At 49.2% G+C, this 16,279-nt stretch overlaps 1 protein-coding gene across 1 annotated transcript; it reads right to left on the bottom strand.

Annotated features, from left to right (window-relative positions):
- Positions 1–1,772: 1,772 nt before the first annotated feature.
- Positions 1,773–15,418, bottom strand: KLF11 (KLF transcription factor 11). The gene is made up of 4 exons (XM_073568213.1): positions 15,154–15,418; positions 6,471–6,731; positions 2,943–3,909; positions 1,773–2,281 (listed from the first exon to the last, which is right to left on the bottom strand). Exons 1-4 carry the CDS (start codon positions 15,196–15,198, stop codon positions 1,983–1,985), a joined length of 1,572 nt encoding a protein of 523 aa, XP_073424314.1. The 5' UTR covers positions 15,199–15,418; the 3' UTR covers positions 1,773–1,982.
- Between the last annotated feature and the right edge of the window lie 861 nt (positions 15,419–16,279).

Below are 16,279 nucleotides of genomic sequence, written 5' to 3'. Positions count from 1 at the left end.
ATAATAATCAGTGTACGAGGTAATAATACTGAGTGAACCCAGAAGGGAAAGACTGTGGAAAAGATGGATGTGTCACTTCACACATTGGACCACCAGGGGGCGACAGTGGACAAGCAGCCACACTATGAACACAGTCAAGCACATATACAAGTGGATAACTTTTCTACATGTCTGAACTACGCCTTATCTAGTTAACCCTATCCATTATATCGCCATATATGTGACAGTCACCCCTCTCTCCAGCCTTGAGATCAATTGTTAAAATGCAGCTAAAATAAAATAAACGTAATAACATACAATGTATAGTGCAATAGCTATAGACACAAAGTATCAAATTCCCTTTAATAAGCATGCGCGGGGGGGGGGGGGGGGGGGGTTTATAGACAATAGCGACATCTGACGCCTGGAGCCCATTCCCAGATGCACCATACGGGGTGTAGTCAATTTGTACAAAGAGGACGTTGCTTGCTACTAAACTCATCAAGTGAAAATGAATGACATCCATTAAGTTTATTAAAACCAGAAGATTCCTTCAAGAAATTAATAAGAAGCAATCTTAAAGGGATTGTCCATTTTGGAATTGCTCTTCCAGACCACCCACAGGTGACTTCTAATCCACTGTTCTTGAGGATTCCCCCTTAAAATGTCATCACAAGCTTTCACAGGTGTCATATTTACAGGACGTGTCAATATTTGAGGTCTTAAATTAAAATTACTTCATCTTCCTGTCCCTATGACAACACTTCCTGTCCATATATCCCAACTTCCCCAAAGCAGGAAAATCCCTTTAGGTAAACCTGGCTGAGCCTACACAATGGTGAACTATGCTCCAAGAGATGCATTGGGACACTTTCTTGTCAAATTTCTAAAACAAAAAAAAACAAAAACCCCTTAAACTGTTGTGCAGACGTAAGTAAATACCCCATCGCTTCCCCCTGACGCTGCGTTTCAGGATCATCTATTGCCCGAGCATTAGAGGTGGCCGCCAAGAACTAAAGCAGGTGGTGGCCATATGGACGACCGAGTGGCCGTGTCTCTGCCCTTTCCTTTTTTGCACAAGCGGCAGAACCTCCCGTGCGGAGGAGGGGGCAGTCACGTAGCTGCCGCCACCAAGCGCTGAGGGTGCGCCGTTGATCCATGGGCCGCCTGGCGATACTGGAATTTGTGATGACACAATAGGATAAGTTGTTTTTATGTTGATTAAAAAAAAAAAGGGCCAATTCCCTCTTAATGGGGGGTGGGGGGTCTCCAAGTGTCACTCACTTCCACATTGGAAGGTGACACTTGCACAATTGACAAGTATCAGGCATGCATCCGGTGCACATTGGAAATATTTTGCACCTATATCCTATCGTGACAACGTCCTGGTAGACATCTTCTGACGCACCGCCGCCCTGCATCGGAGAACCCTAGTAAGCATACTCACACCTCTAAAAAAATGGAAGGGGTGATGCCAAATCCCAACTACAGTGCAACTGTAAACAACAGACTGATCAAAAACAAATAAAAAGGAATTTTTAGATTGTCCAGACATTGCAAAAAAATATATAGATAAACGCTATGATATACCAAGCGGTGAAAGCCACGCGGGGATCTGTTGTATCAAACATGTCTTATGCTAATAAGAATCAACCAAAGTGCGGACATCCTATATGGTAACTCAATCACAGTTGGAAACATTTTTCAAATATTTAAAACACAAAAATTTTTTTTTATAAATTTGTTTTGCAAAATTGTGGTCTGCTCGGAATCATACACAAATGCATAATATGCTTATTGCCACAATATCAGGATTTATTCTCCTATATAAAAGGCCGGGAACGAAGGTTGATAAAAAGTCGCATCACGTGGAAAGCGAATATACTTCAAAGCAAAATTGCAACAGGTAAAGTCAACCGAGAAGTGAGGATTGTTTTATGTGTGTCCAGTCTCTGCTGCTTAAAAGGTAAAAAGTTGGAATTTGCCTGCTTGATCCGTCCCATTTACACTGGTGCAGGCATGGAGACCAGCATGCCTAGCGGGGGCGCAGTGCATCTTGATTGATCTGGCGTCGTTATTCTGTTTAGCTTTCCGACCTCTGCCTGCCAAGTGGGCACCTTCTTGGTCGTCATGTGCCGCCGGGCGTGCTTGGTCAGGTGGTCGCTGCGCATGAACCGGCGATCACACACGGGGCAGGCAAACTTCTTTTCCCCTGTGTGTGTACGACGGTGTCGAGAAAGTTCATCTGATCTGGCAAATTTTTTATCACATCCTTCCCAGTTACAGCTGAAAGGTTTTTCACCTGCAAGTTAAAAAGACATCAATTAGTAAACGATAAAATATTTGGTGGTCCCGGAAAACATGTTTACGACATGACAATTTAGAAAAAGCTATAAAAAGTGAGGTTGGCGGGGATCCAACTGGAACACGTACATTCCCTCCTCTATCACCAAGTCTTCAGTTTCAATGGTGACTTGGCCAAACATGACTCAGTACAATGAATAGGATCGTTCAGTACCCCAAGGGGTTTGTCTGGCCTTAGGGTACAAGTCTACGGTCACCCTGTGATTCTGCAGACTTGTGAACCCTCACAGCGCGCTGTCAGAATTCTGCAGCACTGGTCCCAGGGAAAGCGGTCACATGCCGACTAGACATGCACAGACTCCCTCAATGGAGACCAGACACGTCTAGTTGAAATGTGGCTGGAAATACGCAAAGTCAAGTCAGAGCGGGAAAGGGTGTGACCATACCCACCCATCAAAATCATCAAAAGTGGCAGCAATGCATTCACCAGATGTGTTCCTCCAGTAACATTTCTGGGGAGGAACACGTCACTGATAAGATGCACCTCTTCATGAATTTGTAGCATCTTATTTCTGCATAACCCTCATTACGAGACAACAGACTTATAAAATCGGGGCCTATGAGGCCTGGCATAGTCATGAAGCAAATGCACAGCTCACCTGTGTGGGTTCGAAGGTGTGCTTTAAGATGTGAACTTTTGAAATAAGTCTTTTTACAGCCAGTAAAACTGCACACATAATTGCGTCTTCGGCAGAAGTCCAATAGTGGGGGGCTGCATTGGCCGGAAGTTATAAACACAGGGGCTGGGGCGAGGGGAAGTAACTTTGTGCTCCCGACTGTCATTAGAGTCTGTGAACATTGTGGAGGTGGCTGTGCAATGGGTGCTTGGGGAAGGACGAACATTACGGTCCCCTGAGATATAGGCGTGCCCATAAGGACTGGCTGTGCAAGCGGGGTGGTTTGGGGTAGGATTGGCTTGACGGTATTGCACATCGGTTGCGGAGAAGGCTTTATGAAAGCGGAAAGAACACCAGCTTGTGCAGCAACTGGAATCATCTGGCAAAGGACAGGGGGGCTCGAAACGGGGACAGGAGCCATGGGGTTGGTCTCAGTTAAGTGTTCATTTTCATATTTCGTCGGCATGTCTGTCGGAGCATTAGCTACTTTCTGGCTGCCCATTTCTGCGTGTGGACAGGGCATATCAGTCTGTGGAAGAAGGTACAGCGGTGAGGAACTTTGTGACCCATCCTCATGGGCATTTGTCTCTTTGGTGAGCTTGGAATGTTTGACTTCACATATCTTATGGGATAAGTTTTCACCAGCCAGTACGCTTCCCATGGAGGGTAGTTGGGGAACGTGATGAAAGGCAGAAGTGTCGGCCGTGTGTCGTATGACACTTGTGACCATTGCCCTGCAAGGCTGAGACTTTGGAGAAACGGCCAACTCTTGAGAAGACTGCAGGCTGTGGATCCCTTGCGCAAATGACTTGGACACAGCTGAGGAGGACACCAAACAATGGGAATCGCTAGCCATTGCGGTCACCGGTTTGGAATAGGTCACTTGGGATGCGGGAGGGAGTGTGGTGCACGGTTCAGCAAATTCTGGACTGTGTGGAGGGGTCATGCACTGGAAAAAAAACAAAAAAAAACAAAAACACATGAGCGAGGTTAGATAAAGTGCGATATGAGCATTTAAGAACATTTTTGGAAACTTTTGAACTACAACTAAAATTACAAAGATATTTCCATTACTACTACCAATATAGGAGGAGGCGAGTTAGCTGTAGCCATAGTCCTAGCAGGCCACGTACCCAACAAGCATCTGCAATGTGACTTTAGCTCTACGACTCAATGTAAAATGAACAGGCTTAAAGGGGTCATCCAGACTTATGATGTTAACCTGTTAGATGCCGCTATAAATCAAGAAAGCAGAATCTAAGAGGTAGGAATTGGGGGTCAAGTGTTCTTTCCGATAACATGATTGCAGGGTCTTTGTCCCCTCCATGTTTGTAAACCTAGGTATCCCAGATTGTGGTTGATCTTCATAGGATATAGTTAACATTACAGGATTGAGGTGTAACATACAAGAGATCAAGTCATCGCAGCTTCAAATCCAATAGGGGATAAATTAAAAAAAAAAAAAAAAAAAAAAAGAATTATACCACACTAGTTCTCGAACTAGTGATCTCCGAGTATTTGGAAGTGCTTTGAGATTCAGTTTCTGTCACCGCAGCTGCATGATTTACAGCTACTTGACAGCCTGAATACATGTGGGAATTCCCTAACAAACAGGCAATCCCCACATCTATTCAGGCTGTCAAGTAGCCGCAAATCATGCAGCTGCGGTGACAGAAACTGAATCTCCAAGGACACCTGAGCATGCTCGGGAAAACCCGAGCAACGAGTATACTTGCTCATCACTAGTGAAAAAGTAAAAATCTAGTGAAGAGTCAAAATCTAAAGTGAAGAGGGACAACGGTCACCAAAAACAACAGGATAAACCTGGAGCCACCCCTGCTCGACATGTATACTGATCTGCTGTGATCAGCTCCACCAGCGGCTGGATGTAAATGGTGAACGGAGCCAGAACAGCACCGCTCTGTACACTGTGTAGTGGATGTTCCCAGATACTACAGATCAACTCCTATTGAAGTGCACAGGAGCTGATCTGTAGTATCTCGGCAGTGACCACTACACAGTGTGCAGAGCTGTGCTGCTCTGGCTCCATTCACATACAGCCACTGGTCGAGCCAAAAACAGCTGATCGCTGAGGGTGTCGGGTGTTAGACCCCCCAATCGGACATTGATGGCCTAAGCTGAGGACACCAAGCCTGGAGAACCTCCTTAAACATCATACTAGGTGTCTTTACAGTTCAGGTTTCAAAGACCTATCAGTTTTCATAGGCATTCAGTTAAACTTTTGGAGCCAGTCATACCCCCGAGGAGCCCATTTGACATTAATATAAATATGGGATTTGCTAGTCGCATTGACTACCTGGCTCGTAGCATTTTTCCAGGCCTAAAATTATGGCATTAGTGTCATACATAAGGCAAGGGAGCCAAGATTATATAAAATGGCATCAACCATGGTCAAAATAACTGCAGGTTCTACCAGAAAAAAAAAAATAAATAAAAATGGGCGTACAGGCCTCAAACAACTCAGTTATATGATGCTCCAGGGGTTGATCTCCTCAGGGAGGTTACTATAGTGAAGAGCCTCCATAAACAATAGCTCCTGCCAACTCTAATGATGGCGAACGTGCGGATCCAGGGCCACTGAGGGGCCTTGTAGCGTCTCATTAAGCAAAAAACTTGAGGTGACCGTGCATCACATACCAAGATGTACACATTTCCACCCAAATTTAGGTCAATTTTTGACATAAATGTGTCAGGCCTGATAGCACCCACTGTGGGGTCTTGCCCACTTTGTAAAGGTACTGTCACACTAAGCGACATCGCTAGCAATATCGCTATAACTTGTGACGTTGCAGCGATATTGCTAGCGATATCCCTGTGTCTGATACTTACCTACGACCGGCTCCCCCGCTGGTTATCGCTGATCGCGCGAGGTCATGGACCGTTTCTCGTCGTCAGCTTCTTGTGGAGAGACGAGCGACGCGTGGACGCGGGCGGGAGGACGTCAGGATCGCCTCGTCTGACAGGTAAGTAGCGATCCCCGACCCCTGCGATGTCGCTGGTGAGATCTGCCTGTGTGGCAGCTCACTAGCGACCACTTAGCGATGCACCAGCGATCCTGACCGCGTCATATCGCTGGTCGGGATCGCTGGTACATCGCTAAGTGTGACAGTACCTTAAAACTGGCCCAAAAAACTTAACAAATCTTTATTCCATATGTTTTGATAAATGAGGCCTAACAGTTAAATTGTCACCATTGCCCATAGCAACCAATCAGAACTCTGCTTCCATTTTCCCAGAGTAGTTTAAGAAATGAGAGCTGAGCTTTGATTGGTTGCTATGGGCAAGAAAGTAAAACCTGTCTTTATTGCCAATAGCAACCAATTTGTTATGCTTTGGCTATATAGCGCCATCATATTCCCCAGCGCTGTACAGACATTATCCCTACTGACCCAATCACTACTCACAATCTGAATTCCCCAGCAGTATGTCTAAGTGTGGGACATACTCAGGTGAAACATGGGAGAACCACGCTTGGTGTTAACTTCTTACCAGTGTGGCTAAAGAGTGGAAATCTCTGGTCATGGATAGAGGCGATTCACAATGCAAGATGAAATCAGAAGAATCGGAGGCGGGAGTCAGCGGTCGCATCTTCAGCAGGTCGCCTTTCTGGCTTCGTTGACCCCAGGAACTCATACAGACCAAAGCCTCCACAGCTTCAAAGTCATTCTGCTCCAACGTGCTACAGGACGACCTCTCACTGTCATGTCTCTTCCTTTCCAGTATGGACTCACAGATGTCCATGAAGTCAACCTATGGTCCAAAAACAAAACACGGAACCGTTATTATAGCACGCATCCAAGGATACATGACTGACATCTTACAATCAAGTTGACTCCTTGGTGGTTTTATAAACTATAGCTGCACCCAAGCAAAATTTACAAAAAATAAAAATCAGATCATCACTTATGGACCAGCAATAGCTTTAAACATCCGGATGGCCGGCATTATACACTGCATAGTATAGAAGCCGCACGGGTTCCTACAGCTGCAGGAGTGGGAAGCTGGCTGTCAGACACAGCCAGACTCCCCACAGAAAAGGCTGAAACGGTGTATTACCACCTCTGCCTTTCCAATCGCTGTATAGAAAGCGCTAAGGAAGTAATCAAGTGATTTCTGGGTGCGGGGAGGGAGCAGAATTTGCTGGGACCTAAGAGACCCAGTAAGCTCTGCTATACAGTCAAGAGGATATCAGATTAAAAAAAAAAAAAAAATTAATAAAAAATAAATATCATAATATACCGGTAAATATTTTATTTTAATATATATTTATTTTTTAATTATATAACAGGTTATATAAAATGTATGAATATACCTTAAACTGCCCCCACAGGTCTTTAAGGACTTCATGGTGGGCACGGTATGTTAAATAAATTAACAGCTAAAAGCAGAAGGGGGAAAAGTTGCTACCATTCCAAATCACTGTTGCAAGCCACACTACCACTGCAAAAAAAAAAAAAACGTGTCCGATATATAAAAATAATTATTACAGAAAAATTATTACGAAAAAAACCCTGCATTTTTCTTTATTTTCCCATTGAGCGACATTGAAGAAATAAATAAAACAATAGGCCCCGCATGTCCGACTTCCCCCCCCCCCCCCCAAAAAAAAAAAAAAAAAGGCACAAAGCTTATTTGAATATCTGGACAAGGAAAAAAAAGTGCAGCTCTTTATACTGCATGTATGATAAAAACTGAAAATGTGCCCGTCAGCAGGACTGGGGCTAAGGCTCTGGATGACAGGTTACTATCTATCACTGCAGCCATCACTGAAGCTGCTGTTACTAATAATCATCACAAAGGTAAATGCGCAGGTATAATTAGGTCATTTGTGTAAATGAGGACTTTCATAGAGCTATAAATCATTTAAGATATATTTATAACATGACATCACCCGGGTCACTACACACCCACCCGGAGGGAGACAACACCCACTCATATTCTGTACCGTCAGCGGATGCAGCTATGGACCGAGCCTGCAGGACAGAAGGGGGTGAACCACGGAAACACAGGGAGAACATACAAACTCCTTGCAGATGGGATTTGTACTCAGGGCTGCAAAGTAACAGTGGTAACCACTGAGCCACCCTGCTCTCCATATTATATCATTCACAAGTCAAAACAAGTGTGAAAAACAAATGATGCCACATACAATGTTTATATTCCATAAATCCATGGTAGGAAAGAGGATGGAGCGCAGAGCTGCCTCTTATGTATGCGAGTCGTGCACGTCCCCATGTCCTCAGATAACCTGCATCAACATGAAAAGCGACTCACATCCGAGACTGTTATCCCTGGCTGCAGACGGCTCATCACAGCTAATGGGCTACCCCCAGCTCGCAGAGTGCAACGCTAAACCCCCAGCTCGCAGAGCGCAACGCTAAACCCCCAGCTCGCCCAGCGCAACGCTAAACCCCCAGCTCGCCCAGCGCAACGCTAAACCCCCAGCTCGCCCAGCACAACGCTAAACCCCCAGCTCGCCCAGCGCAACGCTAAACCCCCAGCTCGCCCAGCGCAACGCTAAACCCCCAGCTCGCCCAGCGCAACGCTAAACCCCAAGCTCGCCCAGCGCAACGCTAAACCCCAAGCTCGCCCAGCGCAACGCTAAACCCCAAGCTCGCCCAGCGCAACGCTAAACCCCAAGCTCGCCCAGCGCAACGCTAAACCCCAAGCTCGCCCAGCGCAACGCTAAACCCCAAGCTCGCCCAGCGCAACGCTAAACCCCCAGCTCGCAGAGCGCAACGCTAAACCCCCAGCTCACAGGAGGCAGCGCCGACTCGCAGAGCGCAACGCTAAACCCCCAGCTCGCAGAGCGCAACGCTAAACCCCCAGCTCACAGGAGGCAGCGCCGACTCGCAGAGCGCAACGCTTATCCCCCAGCTCGCAGAGCGCAATGCTAAACCCCCAGCTCACAGGAGGCAGCGCCGACTCGCAGAACGCAACGCCAACCCCCAGCTCACAGAGCGCAACGCTAAACCCCCAGCTCACAGAGCGCAACGCTAAACCCCCAGCTCACAGAGCGCAACGCTAAACCCCCAGCTCACAGAGCGCAACGCTAAACCCCCAGCTCACAGAGCGCAACGCTAAACCCCCAGCTCACAGAGCGCAACGCTAAACCCCCAGCTCACAGAGCGCAACGCTAAACCCCCAGCTCACAGAGCGCAACGCTAAACCCCCAGCTCACAGAGCGCAACGCTAAACCCCCAGCTCACAGAGCGCAACGCCGACCCCCAGCTCACAGAGCGCAACGCCGACCCCCAGCTCACAGAGCGCAACACTAAACCCCCAGTCGCAGGAGGCAGCGCCGACCCCCAGCTCGCAGAGCGCAACTTTTAACCCCCAGCTTGCAGAGTGCAACGCCGACCTCCAGCTCACAGGAGGCAGCACCGACCCCCAGCTCGCAGAGCGCAACACCGACCCCTCCAGCTCACAGAGCGCAACACCGACCCCTCCAGCTCACAGAGCGCAACACTGAGCTCGAGCTTGCAATGCAAAAACCCCCAGCTCACAGAACGCAACACCAACCCCCAGCTCACAGAGCGCAATGCCAACAGCGCCAACCCCCAGCTCGCAGAGCGCAACACCAACCCTCAGCTCGCAAGAGGCAGTGCCGACCCACCAACTCACAATGCTGATCCCCAGAGTGCAACAACGGCCCCCAGCTCACAGAACGCAGGGCCGCCCCCCAGAGCGCAACAGTAAACTCCCAGCTCACTGAACGCAACACTGACCCCCAGAGCACACTGAGCGCAACTCTGGTCCTCAGGCACATCTGTTTACATCTATAGTAACGTCAAATATTCCCCATCACATTGATGAATAATATCAAGGGAGCCGGTCTGCAACTTGTAGTTCTCCACCTGCTGTAGATTTACAAATCCTAGCAGCCTCTGTAGGTTGTTTGGCTATGCTGAGGGCAGTAGATTATACCGCAGTAAAGGGCCATAGAGTGCACTCGGAAATTAATACAAGCACTGGCTGAGGAGCTCCCACTCTATACTAATAGAGGCGTGATCAGAATAAGCTTTATTTTTATATAGCGCTAACATACAGTGGGGAAAAAAAGTATTTAGTCAGTCAGCAATAGTGCAAGTTCCAACATTTAAAAAGATGAGAGGCGTCTGTAATTTACATCATAGGTAGACCTCAACTATGGGAGACAAACTGAGAAAAAAAAAATCCAGAAAATCACATTGTCTGTTTTTTTTTCATTTTATTTGCATATTATGGTGGAAAATAAGTATTTGGTCAGAAACAAGCAATCAAGATTTCTGGCTCTCACAGACCTGTAACTTCTTCTTTAAGAGTCTCCTCTTTCCTCCACTCATTACCTGTAGTAATGGCACCTGTTTAAACTTGTTATCAGTATAAAAAGACACCTGTGCGCACCCTCAAACAGTCTGACTCCAAACTCCACTATGGTGAAGACCAAAGAGCTGTCAAAGGACACCAGAAACAAAATTGTAGCCCTGCACCAGGCTGGGAAGACTGAATCTGCAATAGCCAACCAGCTTGGAGTGAAGAAATCAACTGTGGGAGCAATAATTAGAAAATGGAAGACATACAAGACCACTGATAATCTCCCTCGATCTGGTGCTCCACGCAAAATCCCACCCCGTGGGGTCAGAATGATCACAAGAACGGTGAGCAAAAATCCCAGAACCACGCGGGGGGACCTAGTGAATGACCTGCAGAGAGCTGGGACCAATGTAACAAGGCCTACCATAAGTAACACACTACGCCACCATGGACTCAGATCCTGCAGTGCCAGACGTGTCCCACTGCTTAAGCCTGTACATGTCCGGGCCCGTCTGAAGTTTGCTAGAGAGCATTTGGATGATCCAGAGGAGTTTTGGGAGAATGTCCTATGGTCTGATGAAACCAAACTGGAACTGTTTGGTAGAAACACAACTTGTCGTGTTTGGAGGAAAAAGAATACTGAGTTGCATCCATTAAACACCATACCTATTGTAAAGCATGGTGGTGGAAACATCATGCTTTGGGGCTGTTTCTCTGCAAAGGGGCCAGGACGACTGATCCGGGTACATGAAAGAATGAATGGGGCCATGTATCGTGAGATTTTGAGTGCAAACCTCCTTCCATCAGCAAGGGCATTGATGATGAAACGTGGCTGGGTCTTTCAACATGACAATGATCCAAAAGGGCAACGAAGGAGTGGCTTCGTAAGAAGCATTTCAAGGTCCTGGAGTGGCCTAGCCAGTCTCCAGATCTCAACCCTATAGAAAACCTTTGGAGGGAGTTGAAAGTCCGTGTTGCCAAGCGAAAAGCCAAAAACATCACTGCTCTAGAGGAGATCTGCATGGAGGAATGGGCCAACATACCAACAACAGTGTGTGGCAACCTTGTGAAGACTTACAGAAAACGTTTGACCTCTGTCATTGCCAACAAAGGATATATCACAAAGTATTGAGATGAAATTTTGTTTCTGACCAAATACTTATTTTCCACCATAATATGCAAATAAAATGAAAAAAAAAAAACAGACAATGTGATTTTCTAGATTTTTTTTTCTCAGTTTGTCTCCCATAGTTGAGGTCTACCTATGATGTAAATTACAGACGCCTCTCATCTTTTTAAGTGGTGGAACTTGCACTATTGCTGACTGACTAAGGCTGTGTGCACACGCTGCGGATTTTGCTGCGGTTCCGCAGCGGTTTTGGCCGCTGCGGACCCGCAGCAGTTTTTGCTGCGGTATACAGTACCATGATTCCCTATGGGAATCAAAAACCGCAGTGCAGACGGTGCGGAATTTTCCGCGCGGATTATCTGCGGTTTTCAATCCGCAGAAAGAATTGACATGTCAATTCTTTCTGCGGATTCTCCTGCGGTTTGCCATCTCCTCCATTGAGGAGATGAAAAACCGCAGGGCAAAACCGCAGAGCAATCCGCAGGTAAAACCGCAGGTCTTTTGACCTGCGGTTTCACCTGCGGATTTTACAAAATCCGCGCGGATGAATCCGCACATAATCCGCAGCGTGTGCACACAGCCTAAATACTTTTTTTCCCCCACTGTATATTCCGCATCACTTTACAGTTTGCACACATTATCGTGATGACAGATACAGTACACGAGAGCGGGCGCCATTATATGAGCATCTATATCTCACAGATGCAGCAGAGCTGAGGTAGATCCGCACACCCGATCAGGTGACACAATGGTTACCCACAGCCCTACATAATCCCACCCAACAAACTCAGCCCTGCTACATCAGCACATAGGCTCAGAGCTGTTAGCACAAAGGGAGGGGAGAGAATGGGGGGGATGGAAAATTAGGAAGTAAAGAAGCATCCATCAGAGCAGCCAGGCTAAACTGCAATGGTCATTTCCTGCCCTGGGCTCAGCTCCCAGTGATTAGTCACCAGCAGGTCAAGAGTTCACAAAGGATTAACCTTAAGGCTAGGTTCACACGTAGCGGAGCTCTCGCGGAAATTACTGCGAGAGTTCCGGAATTCCATTCCGCGGGAAAAATCGCATTTCAAATTCCCGCAATTTTCCCGTGGAAAAACTAGCATTTTGCAAGCGTAATTAGCTTGCAGAATTGCTAGCGTTTTCTAAGCGATCTGTAGCATCGCTTGGAGAACTGATTGACAGGTTGGTCACACTCGTCAAACAGTGTTTGACGAGTGTGACCAACATTTTACTATTGAGGCCGCCTATGCAGCATCAATAGTAAAAGATAGGCTGTAAATAAATAAAAAAAAAAAAAATATATTGTTATTCTCACCTTCTGACATCCCGCGCAGCCTTCCCGCCTCCACGCTCCCGGTCGCAGTAAGCCTTTGCGAGCGATGACGTCCGTTCTCGTGGGATCCCGCGAGAACGGACGTCATCGCAGTCATTCTCGCAAAGTATTACTGGGACCGTAAGATGCCAGGAGCGTGGAGAGAGGCGGGAAGGCTGCGCGGGACGTCGGAAGGTGAGAATAACAATATTTTTTATTTTAAATTCTATTTTTTACAGGGATATGGTACCCAAAGCCCGGAGGACAGTCTCCACTCCTCCGGACCGTGGGTACCATCCGCAAATGTTCTGCTTACTTTCCGCATGGTGTACACAGCCTCGCAGAACAATACATTCCTATGGGTGCGGGATCGCCGCGATTCCGCGAAATTAATGACCATGCTGCGTTTTTTACCGCAAAGCGATTCCGCCGCGGTAAAAATCAGAGCATTAGCACAGCATTGCGGAATCCCATAGGAATGCATGGGATGCTTATTTTTCACGGCAAAATCGCGCGGTTAAAACCGCCGCGAAAAAAAACGCTACATGTGAACTCAGCCTAAAGGACCATGCCCCAACCACAAGAGTGCTTTAGGCTTCATTTTCTGTGGTCCTACAGGTGTTAAGCCACTGTGCACATCAAAGGGTTAACCAAAACACATGCTGGGAGTTGTAGTGTGTCACCACTGGTTACAGAGAACTGTCCAATATCTGCATGAAGACATGCTGGGAGTTGTAGTGTCACCACAGCATGGACTCCACGCGAGGGCATGCTGGGAGTTGTAGTGTCAGCACAGGTCGCAGAGCACCGATGAGCCCAGTGAGTGCAGATGTCACTGCCCCACAGAGCCGCCATCGGGACTTGACCCCTGGACTTGTCACCAGCTCCTCCCTATGGGGACAGGGTTGTTTTCCTCTTTCTGGAGGAGGGGGCTCGGCGTATCGGAGACAATAAGCAGTAACCCCACCCGAGACAAGTGGGCAACTGCTCCCAAACTCTGCCCCTCTCCACCCAAACCCTCCCATGGGGGAGGCGGTTTAGAGGGAGCCAAATATAGCTCTCCAATACGTCACCCATTAAAATAGCCATGTGAGGGGGGCAGGACCAGGAAATGAGGGGCGTGAGGAGGCGACAAGGGGGCGGCGTAAGAGTTCAAAATCCAGCCAGAAAAACACAGGGGCGGTTGAGTTAAAGGCGAAAGTCTCAGAGGGAAAATGCATCTATTGTGTCATAAGAATCGGGTGTGATCAGATCCTTCTATGTGGCGGCAACACAGACGATAGTGGTGTACACAAGAGGCGACACCGCCAATAAGGGCACAGACACAGCAGAACCCCAGCTCCCACCACTGCACCCCCAGTACCTGATACCCCAGCTCCCACCACTGCACCCCCCAGCCCCTGCACCCACCACTGTACCCCCCAGCCTCAGCTCCTGATACCCCAGCTCCCACCACTGCACCCCCAGTACCTGATACCCCAGCTCCCACCACTGCACCCCCCAGCCCCTGCACCCACCACTGTACCCCCCAGCCTCAGCTCCTGATACCCCAGCTCCCACCACTGCACCCCCAGTACCTGATACCCCAGCTCCCACCACTGCACCCCCCAGCCCCTGCACCCACCACTGTACTCCCCAGCCTCAGCTCCTGATACCCCAGCTCCCATCACTGCACCCCCAGTACCTGATACCCCAGCTCTCACCACTGCACCCCCCAGCCCCTGCACCCACCACTGTACCCCCCAGCCTCAGCTCCTGATACCCCAGCTCCCACCACTGCACCCCCAGTACCTGATACCCCAGCTCCCACCACTGCACCCCCCAGCCCCTGCACCCACCACTGTACCCCCCAGCCTCAGCTCCTGATACCCCAGCTCCCACCACTGCACCCCCCCAGCCTCAGCTCCCACCACTGTACCCCCAGTACATGATACCCCAGCTCCTACCACTGTACCCCCCAGCCCCTGCACCCACCACTGCAGCCCCCCAGCCTCAGCTCCTGATACCCCAGCTCCTACCACTGTACCCCCCAGCCCCTGCACCCACCACTGCAGCCCCCCAGCCTCAGCTCCTGATACCCCAGCTCCTACCACTGTACCCCCCAGCCCCTGTACCCCAGCCCCTACCACTGTACCCCCAGTACCTGATACCCCAGCTCCTACCACTGTACCCCATCTCCTGGCACAGCGCCCCCAGATTAACCCTCTGCTCGCCACAACCACTGCAGATGCAGGCACAGACAGCACTGGCAGCCTATTGTGTGATGTCTGTCTGACCCCCATCCCAGCCCATCACAGACATGTCTGGACACAGCTGATCCTCCTACATGGGCATTGTCCATCCACAGGGTGCACGTACACAGATGCCAGTACAGATGGGCACCGGCAGATCTACAAGTAGTGGCGCTACACACACAATACTGAGGTACTTACAGCTGGCGATGGCTGCGGCTTGTCTGCTGGGCTGACATTCAGCATGATGAATGGCTGGTACACAGTAACAAAGGATGGAGGAGCAGCAGGTCCTGGTGCCGCCGCCTGAGCCTGGGCTGCTCATCAGCAATAACAAGCTCGCCTTCTTTGCATTGGGGATGTCATGTTGCATGGGAGGGCCGGCGTGCAGAGCACGCACACAGCCACCAGGGGGCGGGGAAGGCAAGATGAGGACAGCGCTCTCACGGCAGCGAGAGCCACCGGCCAATCAGAAGCGCGGCTCCCATAGCTCAACAGCCAATGGCAGAGCTGCCGGGGAGCGTGATCAGCTCGTGTAGAGAGCGTGCTGAGTGTGCCGGGTGAGAGAACTGGAAAGTAGGGGAAAGGTCGTGAGACTCAAGGGGCGGAGCCAGAGGGAGAGCGCGGCTGTCAGTCACGTACACGCCCAGGTCCCGCCCACATAGTTATAGTGTGTGCGACAGTGATGATAGCGCCGGCAGAGTGAGAGTGTGCGCCCCCAGCCACTGTATATATGCCCCTCCCAACCACTGTATATATGCGCCCCCCAACCACTGTATATGTGCCCCAGCCAGCCACTGTATATATGCCCCGGCCAGCCACTGTATATATGCCCCGGCCACTGTATATATGCCCCTCCCAGCCACTGTATATATGCCCCTCCCAACCACTGTATATATGCCCCTCCCAACCACTGTATATATGCCCCTCCCAACCACTGTATATATGCCCCTCCCAACCACTGTATATATGCCCCTCCCAACCACTGTATATATGCCCCTCCCAACCACTGTATATATGCCCCGGCCACTGTATATATGCCCCTCCCAACCACTGTGTATATGCCCCTCCCAACCACTGTATATATGCCCCAGCCAGCCACTGTATATATGCCCCTCCCAACCACTGTATATATGCCCCTCCCAACCACTGTATATATGCCCCTCCCAACCACTGTATATATGCCCCTCCCAACCACTGTATATATGCCCCTCCCAACCACTGTATATATGCCCCTCCCAACCACTGTATATATGCCCCTCCCAACCACTGTATATATGCCCCAGCCAGCCACTGTATATGTGCCCCAGCCAGCCACTGTATATAT

Source organism: Dendrobates tinctorius, unplaced genomic scaffold (genome assembly GCF_039654945.1).
Source record: "Dendrobates tinctorius isolate UK_male_01 unplaced genomic scaffold, ASM3965494v1 ptg000021l, whole genome shotgun sequence".
Lineage (NCBI taxonomy): Eukaryota > Metazoa > Chordata > Amphibia > Anura > Dendrobatidae > Dendrobates > Dendrobates tinctorius.
Note: the sequence above shows the minus strand (reverse complement) of the source record. Positions and strands in the feature narration are given on the sequence as shown.